Genomic DNA, 10,535 nt, shown 5'->3' with positions numbered 1-10,535 from the left:
CAGAGGGATCTCCAAACAGCATTTTTGTAGTTCTTAGTCGTACTAAAAGGTGGAGGTGGTGATAGACTAGATCATGGTTTTTTTGTTTTTGTTTTGTTTTTTTTTTTTTTTTTTTTTTATTTTTTTTTTTTTTGAGACAGGGTTTCTCTGTGTACAGCCCTGGCTGTCCTCAGACTCAGAGATCAGTCTGCCGTTGCCTTCTGAGTGCTGGGATTAAAGGCGTGTGCCACCACTGTGCAGCTTCAAGTGTTTAAATTCATATCAAAATTGTATGTCTGTTTTGTTGAGTTTGTTGACAGTTTCATACATGTGTACAGTGTTTTCTATTTATCCCCTCCTCCACCTCTGCCCTCTCTCCTCCCCACTGGCCCCTCCCCCACATTCACAGTTTTTTTGTTTTATTACCACTGCTTTTAACCAGAACCACCCATGTGCATCTCCTGATGACAGATTCTTGGGCCCCCCAGGTGCCCCTCCACTACAGCAGTGCTGTATGGAAACGGCTCGCTCTGTCTTCCCCCTGCCCTGCTGATTCCCCAGTGCCCAGTCCACTGTTCTCTGTATGCAAGGTGCACAGATCCCACTCACCAGTTACTCCGGTGGGTTGGTTTCTAGAATGCACACCCAGTACTAGCAGGTTCAAGGCGGCTTCCGTGCACAGGTGGTTTTTTACCAGTTCCCCCTGGGTGTCCGGCTGACATTTTCCACTTCACAAAGTGTGATTCTCATCTGGGCTTAGCTAGCGTGGAGGTGAAAGGACTAAAGTTAGCTTTTATCTTAGGGTTTAAAATAAGATGTGTGTCTGTGGGGCAGCTGGAGAGATGCCCAGCTGGTGAATGCTAACCGCAAGTGTGAGGGCTTGCCTCTGAGGCAAGCACGCGTGGAAAAGCTGGTCGCAGCCGGTGGGCTCCCCGGGGCTTGCTAGCCAGCCAGCGTAGGCCAATTGGACAACTCCAGGTTCAGGAGAGACCTGACTCTAAAAATGGGGTGGAAAGAGATTGAAGAAAACACCAGCATTAACCGCTGGCCTCCACACACGATGGAATCGAGGTCACATATGTACATGCATTGGGGTGGGGAGGTGTATTGTGTGTACACACTCCTGTGGGGTGCTGTAGACACTAAGTACTATGCTGTGATTTCTAGGAGTGTCAGCTGTAGTTCTTATTAGAAAGGTGAAAATGTCCCTGTTTATTGTTTGTCACAGAACTCATTTAGGGAAAACACAGGAAGTGTTTGTTCTAAGAAGGCTGTTAGGTGACAGAGAGGAAATCCTGGACTGACTTAAGGGCTTATTGGAACAGCTCTGACCATTTATGCAGCGTCGACCTGAGAAGTGATTCTGTGGTGGTGAAGGAGGAACAAGAAATAACACAAGGCAACAGCACCAGGCATCGCTTCCTAATTATGTGTTGTCTGGTTCCCACGCAAGTCATAATTAGGGGGAGAAGGAAAACCTTGCTCATTACAAGCACAAGTTCAGCGTTTACAGCAGATCATTATTGCAGATCACTGTGCTGCCTGCCCCGCCTTAAACACTGTCGCATGCAAACAACCCTGACTTCACTAGAGCCCAGGGTCTTGGCACCAGCTCGGCATCTGCCATGCAGCATTCACAGTTCTGGCAACAGGGTTTGAAACCTAGATGAGATTTTTAGTTTTGCCCTTCCAACAAAGCAGACTTTGAACTTTAGACAGATTTAAAAACATTTTTTTGAGGTTTATTTATTCTTATTTTATGTGTATGGGTGTTTTGCCTATATGTGCATTTGTGCACCATATGCATGTATTACCCATGGAGGCCAGAAGAGGGCGTTAGATCCACTGGAGTTGGAGTTACGACCCCTTGTACGCCTTAGAACAGACCAGGGTAAGAGTAGGGACTGAGCCATCGCTCCAGCCCCAACACAGGTTTTTCTTATAAGCTAGTGGCTTATTTATGTGGTCTGTACAGGTCATCTAATGATGCAGTATATGTCTGATGTATTTTGATGATTACTTTTGGAATAGAGGCACATAAGAAAGTTGCTTCAGCAGCAAACATTTTAGTAACATTTTAAACGTTTTAAAGTCTCTCTCTCTCTCTCTCTCTGTCTCTCTCTCTGTCTGTCTCTCTCTCTCTGTCTCTCTCTCTCTCTCTCTCTCTCACACACACACACTGCATACATGCATGAGTGCTGGTGCCCATAGAGACCAGAAGAGAGCTTGGGATCCCCTGAAACTGGAATTATACTCAGTGTGAGTTCTGGGAATTGGATTTGAATCCTCTACAAGAGCAGCAAGCACTCTTAACCAGACTTATTTCTTCAGCCCCTTAAGTAACTTTTGTGGATCAATGTTTGCTAGTGAAGTAAGTCATTGCCTATGTCGCTGAAGCCATATCCCTCTAATAGGGACGGGATGGTGCGTGCTAATTAAGGAGATGGTTTAGGTCATTAAACCCTTTACTTATTAAAAAAAGATTTATTATGTATATGGTGTTTTGCCTGCATGTATGCCTGCATGCCAGAAGAGGGCACCAGATATCATTGTAGATGGTCCTGAGCCACCTTGTGGTTGCTGGGAATTGAACTCAGGACCTCTGGAAGAGCAGTCAGTGCACTTAACCTCTGAGCCATCTCTCTAGCCCATCATTTTAAGTTTTTAATGATGTGTTTGTGTGTTTTTCTATAAGAGAACATGCATATGGCTATCTTTGGAGGCCAGAGGCATTAGATTTCTCTGGAGATGAAGTTGCAGGTTGTTGTGAGCTGCTTTTTGTTGGTGATAGGAGCTGAACTTGGGTCCTGGAAGAGTACCAAGTGCCCTTAACCTCTGAGCTGTCTCTCCTGCCCTGTGATTAAAAATTTTCCATTCTTTTATGCTATGTAAGATTTTAATGGAGTAGGAGGCTTCCTTGTTTTTTAAACTAAGAAAAGTGTGTGTGTGTGTGTGTGTGTGTGTGTGTATGTACATGAGTGTCTGATGTCTTTATCACTTTGCCCTGTTTTGAGACAAGATCTCTCACTAACCTGGAGCTCATGGACTCAGCTAGGTGGCTGACCAGGGAGTCCCCGGGATCTCCTTGTCCCCACCTTCCTGGGCTGCCGACTTCTCTGTCCGCGCTGTGGGTGTAACTCACGTCTCTATGCTTACAAGCATTCTGCCCACCAAGTCATGTCATCGTTCACGTTTGTTTTTGTTTCTGTCCGGCAAGCATTCGTTCCTGCCATGGAGGGAGGGCAGGGTAGGCCTTCTAGTTGCTTATTACCAGAGCTACGTGTGGCAGACCTCATTACTATAGCAGCATCTGTTTATGTTCTGTGTTTCGGAGACATTAGCATATTATGAGATGAAATATCTTACCCCTTTCTCCCCTTTAGCACAACATTCTGAAATTTTTTGGTCATTGCAACGATCTTGATCGGGAAATGAGAAAGTGCTTGAAGAATGAGGTAAGAACTGTGCCCAGAGTTAAATAGCATAACAATTTTGAATGTTATGTTGTTTCCATTATTAAATTTTCCATAATTTTAGTCTCTCAGAAAATCAACTTTATTTGTATGACATTCTCTTTAAAACCTAGAGGCCTGAATTCTGCTTTGGGGACAGCTTTAGAACATCACTCCCTGTCTTAGTTTGGTTTTTTTGTTTGTTTTTGTTTTTCAAGACAGGGTTTTTCTTTGTAGCTTTGGTGTCTGTCCTGAAACTAGCTCTTGTAGACCAGGCTGGCCTCGGAACTCAGAGATCCGCCTGCCTCTGCCTCCTGAGGTCTGGGATTTAAGGCGTGTGCCACCACTGCCCTGCTTAGTTTGGTTTCTGTTGGTATGAAGAGGCACTGCTGTGGAATGCTTTTGTACACTGTAAAGATTTGTTATTCGTATTGATTTAATAAAATGCTGATTGGCCAGTAGCCAGGCAGGAAGTATAGGTGGAAAAACCAGTCTAAGTGAATTCTGGGAAGAGGAAATCATCATCCAGATGCAGAGCAAGCAAGGTGAGAATGTCTCACTAGGAAAAGGTACCAAGCCATGTGGCTAAAGATAGTCAAAAATTATGGGTTATTTTAAGTTGTAAGAGCTAGTTAATAAACCTGAGCTAGACTAGACAGTGTATAATTAATATAAGCCTTTGAGACTGGACAGTGTGTGTGTGTTGGTAGAGGTTTTTGTCCTGCCCAGTCCCGCAATAATCACACAGAAACTATATTTGCAATACAGTTTGGACAATAGCTTAAGCATATTTCTGGCTAACTTGTATCTTAACCCATTTTTATTATTCTGTGTATTGCCACATGGCTGTGGCTTACCGGCAAGGTTCCAGTGGGCTCCTACATGCAGCTACATGGCTTCTCACTGACTCCACCTTCTTTCTTCCAGCATTCAGTTTAGTTTTCCTGCCTAGCTGTACTCTGCCCTATCACAGGCCAAAGAAGCTTATTTATTAACCAATAAAAACAACACATATACAGAAGAATTTCTCACAGCATTTCCCCTTTTCTGTCTAAATAAAAAGGAAGGCTTTAACTTTAACATAGTAAAATTACATATAATAAAACAAGTATTGAGCAAGAATTACAGTTACAATATTTAAATCTACTTTATTTTTTATCATAACTAAGGAAAACCATAACTATTCTTCAACTCCATCAAAGACTCCAGAAAAATATAATATTACCTAAGTAAACAGGAAGTTCATTGTAAGCAACTCCAAAACTCTAGAATTGACAGAGACATTTTGCTGCTTGGACAGTCACCCAAAGTTCTTATATAATGTTGTGGGCATCCATCTTCAGCCTACAGGATCTGGCAGGGCGATTACACAGAGAAACCTTGGCTTCAAAAATAAACAGCAACAACAATAAAAAAGTGACTCTCCTGTTATCCCTCCATGTTTGGAATTTTTTTTTAAAAAGTATGTTTATGTGTTTGGGTATTTGCACATGCGTGCAGGTGCCCTCAGAGGTTAGAGATGTTGGATCCTTGGAGCTGTAGGTTAAAGTGATTGTGAGCTGCTTGACATGGGTGCTGCAAACTGCAATTGGGTCCTTTGTAAGAGCTGCACCGGCTCCATACTAGTGAGCCATCTTCAACCCCAGTGTGTTGGGGTTATCTCATGCCCCTTTCAAAGCGTCTGCCTGTTTCTGCCTCTTTGCTGCATCTGCACATCCTCTGTTCCTGTGCCTGCGTTGTGTGGTTAACATCCTCTTTATTCTGTTTTTGATGATGTCTTGGGAGTGACTTTGCATTTACCCTTCCCCCCTTTTTGTTCAAGGGCCATCTTGACTTTCTACATTAGGATAGACTTATTAACTACATTAGTATAACTTTTACTTCAGTGTGCTCTTTTTAGTGGCCTGCTGTGTCATCAGCTTCTGAACTCTTACCTTTAGACTTCTCTCCTAGTCGCTGCAGACAGTCCAGTGTCAGATCGTTTTTCCTAGAGGACATGTCTATGTTCTAGAATAGTGTTTCATATTGTTTTCTCCCAAATAGTCCTTTTGTTCTGTTTTGTTTTTGAGGCAGGGTTTCATAGAGCCCACGCTGCCTTGGCCTCCTGCACCTACAAGATTGCTTGAAGAGCCTATGTGTCTGTCCTCCATCTCTTCTTCTCTGGTTTGATTTGGTTTGGTTTGGATTGCTTTGCTTTGGTTTTTTGATTTTTTTTTTTTTTTTTGGTTTTTCGAGACAGGGTTTCTCTGTGGTTTTGGAGCCTGTCCTGGAACTAGCTCTTGTAGACCAGGCTGGTCTCGAACTCACAGAGATCCGCCTGCCTCTGCCTCCCAAGTGCTGGGATTAAAGGCGTGCGCCACCACCGCCCGGCTTGCTTTGGTTTTTTGAGACAGGGTTTCTCTTTGTAGCTTTGGAGCCTGTCCTGGAACTTGCTCTGTAGTCCAGGCTGGCCTCGAACTTACAGAGAAGCCTTTTGATGAAGGAAACAGTTTGGAAAATTGTTATTCAAGGGCTGAGAACATGGCTTATTGAGTGAGGGCGTTTGTGGTCAAGTGGACCACCTAAGTTCCATCCCTGGGACATGCACGGTGGAAGGAGAGAATGAACTCCTAAAAGCTGTCTTCTGGCTTCCACCCTTGAACTACGACATCTGTGCACTCACACACAGAAACAGATGCAAAATAAATGTCTTTTTTTTTTCTGAGACAGGATTCCATTATATAGCTCTGGCTGTTTTAGAATTAGACCAGGCTGGCCTCATATTCACAGAGATTCACCTGCTTCTGTCTCCCAAGTGCTGGGATTAAAGGCATGTGCCATTATGTCTGGCAATAAATGTAATTTTTAAAAACTGCCATTCAAAAGAATTTATACAGTTCTCTAATCAAAATCTTTTAGTTTGTAATTAAATTGATTGAAACTTCTTAATGGTTGTTGTTTGCCCCAGACAAGTAGAGGAGTTTAAAAGTTGAAAATCTTCATATTTTTCTTCTTGGGAGTGGGGGAGGAATTCATCAAGTCCTTGCTTAGATGTTACTAAGTCCTCTATTTTTGTGTCCTTTCATTCCATGTCTCTGGCCCTTAAAAGATGTTCCATTGTTGAGATGTGCTCATGTTTTAATTCATTTTCTTTCTTTCTCCTTCCTCAGGGGAGAATAATTAATTTTTAAAAAATCTGTCAATATCTATCAATAGCATATAAACACATGTGTATTAAAGCATTCTGTTCTGAATGTAGGTTAATAAGCATTTGAGAAAATCAAAGTGCTCTTTCATAGTGAGTAGCTGTACACTCTGTTCCCCATAACCTACAATGGCTGTTGGCCGCATGTCCAGACACGCATGGCAGTTGCGGACCTCCGAAGTGGATACTGCATTTAGAGCAGGCCAGTTGTAAAAGCTTAGAGTTTGTGGAGGATCCAGTGTGGTGACAGTTGATGATGGAGAAATCCTGGAATGATAACCTGCTGTAAATGACCTGGGAATCACTGGGAGGCTGTGACTGCCAGGAGCTGCTTGCTCTTCCTGATGTTTAGAGAAACGTATCGGAAGTAGGCTCCCTCCCCGCTGTCTGCCAGTCATTGGCTGGAGAACCGTGTTGTTTAAGTCTAGTTCTGAATTTTTAATAAAGAGCGTTGCGATTACAGTGCTGTTTTGTAGGCATCAGAAGAAAAAGGCCGCACCCTGTAAACACTTGGAGAAAACAGTAACGTGTGGGCTAAAGAAGAGGGAAAGGAGGTCATTATTGGCCGCCAGTCACTTGAAGATTAAAGAAGGCAGGATAATGGCAGGCGGGGGGGGGGGGGAGTTTACAGGAGAATACGGGTTCACCATGACAACTCTGGATCAGTAGAACCGCCCAGCATCTGAACAGGCTGCTCTCAAGGTAGTGACCCCAGTACTTAGAGGAGCTTCTGGGGCCAGGGGCAGAATGCATCTGTCCAAAATACCCTTGACTTCTTTGGGAGGAGCTTGATGCCAGTGGCTGTCCGTGCTGCTGTTGGCAAGTCTGTGTTGGTCCAGGGATCACTACCTCTCATCTGTGGTCAGTGAATGAACGACCAGAGTCTTGTCGATAAAAATGTTCATTATTTTGTGTAACTGAGGGTAGTGTGACCTGTTGCCTCTTCTCTCCCCTTTCCAGTATTCAGAGAAGAGGACCAGGAGCCGGGAGCACGGTGCTGCCATGCGAGCGAGGCTTTTCAGCCCTCCAGAGGAAGCTGGAAAATAGGTTCGCCGGATGCTTTGAGTGCGAGACCTGAAGGTGGCTGGGAGCTGGGAAAAAATCCTTTCTTTTGGTCTCTATGGCCTTTTGAATGAAAGGTGACCCATGAAGAACTGAACCATGGAGAAACATGAGAATATGGATTCTTAGTACTTGTTGAGCAAAAGCCTTTAGTCCATGGGCTGTACCTGCTTAACAGTTTCCTCTGCTGCTGCTCTGAGTCTCCATCCACCTAGTGCCAACTCACCTCCCACAATAAAGTATTCGGACAGTGTTGTCCTCCCTTTTCTTTAACCTTCTCAGGGCAAGAGAGAAAGTGATGCCGGTAGGCTCCTCTATTTGAGAACGTGGTGGTTGGAGATTAGGCGCTGAAGACAAAAGCTAGCATGGGAATTCTGGGGAAATTCCAACAGAGTTAACTATATGAAGTTCCCAATTTTATCTTTTTAAAGAGACACTTTCTGAAAGACCATATATTTCTAGTTAGCTGACCAATTATGGCTGGAAAATATTTGAAAAAGCTTGACCTATAGTGGGCACGTCCATGTTCCTTCCCACTTTGTAAATGATACAGCACAAGAACTGTTTATCATTAACGTCATGTCAGGCGCTGGGTAAGCTAGAGCTGGAGTGGCCACTCGTGGAAGTGTGTAGGTTTTATGCAAATACTTTGTCCTTAAGGGATTTGAGCATCTGCAGATTTGAGCAGTGGGGAGTCCTAGAAACAGTACTGCCCAAAGCTTTGAAGTGATGATTGACACGGATAACACGGCATCCAGTTCAGGTCCCGTCAGACTCTCTCATTTGGTTAAATGTTCCCACCATGGGTACCAGTTGACTCCTGGGCTTTAGCTTTAGAACCTCAGGGCTCTCTGTGTGTTCACTCCTGGCTCCTACAACTGGTTTCTGAGACCTTCAGCAGTTTGGAACCCGGCAGCTTTAGCCACAGCTCCAGCAGGGCTTCTCAGGGCTACTCAGGATCCACAAGACAACACAGGCTATAAGCTTCTGCTTGTGCTTGGTGTGTAATGCTTGTATGAGACCTTGGTGTTTAATAAATGATTTTCCTATTGCAGGAGAAGCTGGACATTCAATTTGCAGGGTGGCCAATCAGGATAAAACAGAAGTGGGACGGAACCAGAATTCTTGAAGTCCCCCTATGAAAGCTGATATGGATATTTAGACATTTTGCTGGTAGAGCCTTATAGCAAACCAATAAACTGTTAATCATAGTCAGTTACAATGACAAAAACCCCATGATTATTGAGGTGTTAAAGAAGCCATGCCAAGGGCACTTGTGTCCAGTGTTCATGGAGTCATTCCAGGAAAGCTTTTTTTTTTTTTTTTTCTGAGACAGGGTTTCTCTGTGGTTTTGGAGCCTGTCCTGGAACTAGCTCTTGTAGACCAGGCTGGTCTCGAACTCACAGAGATCTGCCTGCCTCTGCCTCCCGAGTGCTGGGATTAAAGGCATGCGCCACCACCGCCCGGCTCCAGGAAAGCTTTTTGATGAGGGTGACCTTTGGCAAGCTAACTTGGGGTACTGTCACTGTACCAGCAGGGCATCTGTATGACGGAAGGTGGGGCTGATGATGGAAGAAGAGCCGCCTGGAAAGCTCTGAAGTCTGCAGTACTGATTTTAGTGTGGTAGTGGGGAGAGTTGCCAGAATGAGCTGTTTCGGTTTGTATTTTAATGAGATTTTTCTGATTATAGTTTGGGGGAACAAAATCAATCCTTTTGTTCAGGGAAGCCAGAAAAGCAAAGGAGAGTCCAGCTGTACTCACCAGAGCAGCTTGCCCTGCTCCCAGTGTCTTTGCTGATTTACTGGGCAGTGGACCACAGAGGAGTGCCAGTGACAAAACTAACAGAACTTGCTGCTAGCACTGACTGTGGAACCCTGCTCAGAGCCCCCGGGATGGCTCGGTTGCCCTGTGTTCCATCCTAAAAGGCTCCTTGGGCCTGTCATTTTGTTGAAGACTGAATAACCACCTGCTTCATGGGTTGAGGAAGGAAATGAGACCTGTGTAGGTTTGTGGCCCAGGAGCAGAGTTCAGGGTCTTGTCCTAGCCAACTCTTTATGATCACACCCCAGCTCCAGTTGAATCCTACAAATGGCCGTGGGTTGTCTCTTATTTTTTTATTTTTGTTTTCTGAGACAGGGTTTCTCTGTAGCTTTGGAGCCTGTCCTGGAACTAGCTCTTGTAGACCAGGCTGGTCTTGAACTCATAGAGAACTGCCTGCCTCTGCCTCCCGAGTGCTGGGATTAAAGGTGTGCCCCACCATCACCCAGGTTATTTTTCTATTTTTATTTATTTATTTTTTGAGTTATGTATTTTCTCCCCTCCCCTTCCTTCCTCCCCACTCCCCTTCTATCCTTTCCATGATCCCCACGCTCAGGAGATCTTGTCTATTTCCCATGTAGATTAGATCCATGTCTGTCTCTCTTAGGGTCCTCTTTGTTGTCTAGGTTCTCTGGGATTGTGAGTTGTAGGCTGGTTTTCTTTGCTTTATGTCTAAAAGCCACTTATGAGTGAGTACATATGATATTTGTCTTTCTGGGTCTGGGTTACCTCACTCAATGTGATGTTTTCTAGATATATTCATTTACCTGCAAATTTTAAGTTGTTGTCCCTTTTTTCCACTGTATAGTACTCCATTGTGTAAATGTACCACATTTTCATCCATTCTTTGGTCGAGGGGCATTTATGGTGTTTCCAGGTTCTGGCTATGACAAACAATGCTGCTATGAACATAGCTGAGCACATGTTCTTGTGGTATGATGGGCTGTCTCTTAAGTTCACTAATTATGCCACTTCAGCCTCTGGTTTATCTCTAATATTGGTGGTTTTTTTATGGTGCACATGCTTGTGTTTATGCTTGT

The 10,535-nt window shown here is 44.2% G+C and overlaps 1 protein-coding gene across 1 annotated transcript in view; it reads left to right on the top strand.

Moving 5' to 3' along the window:
• The window catches only part of Cmc2 (C-X9-C motif containing 2), a 23,543-nt gene extending 14,635 nt beyond the window's left edge, over positions 1–8,908 (top strand). Inside the window, exons 3-5 of the mRNA XM_005345729.1 lie at positions 3,363–3,434; positions 7,576–7,662; positions 8,733–8,908. Coding sequence (XP_005345786.1) covers positions 3,363–3,434; positions 7,576–7,662 — 159 coding nt within the window. The 3' untranslated portion in view covers positions 8,733–8,908. The remainder of the gene's footprint in view (positions 1–3,362; positions 3,435–7,575; positions 7,663–8,732) is intronic.
• The last annotated feature ends 1,627 nt before the right edge of the window (positions 8,909–10,535 follow it).

This window comes from Microtus ochrogaster, chromosome 4, assembly GCF_000317375.1.
Source record: "Microtus ochrogaster isolate Prairie Vole_2 chromosome 4, MicOch1.0, whole genome shotgun sequence".
In the NCBI taxonomy this organism is placed as follows: domain Eukaryota; kingdom Metazoa; phylum Chordata; class Mammalia; order Rodentia; family Cricetidae; genus Microtus; species Microtus ochrogaster.
Note: the sequence above shows the minus strand (reverse complement) of the source record. Positions and strands in the feature narration are given on the sequence as shown.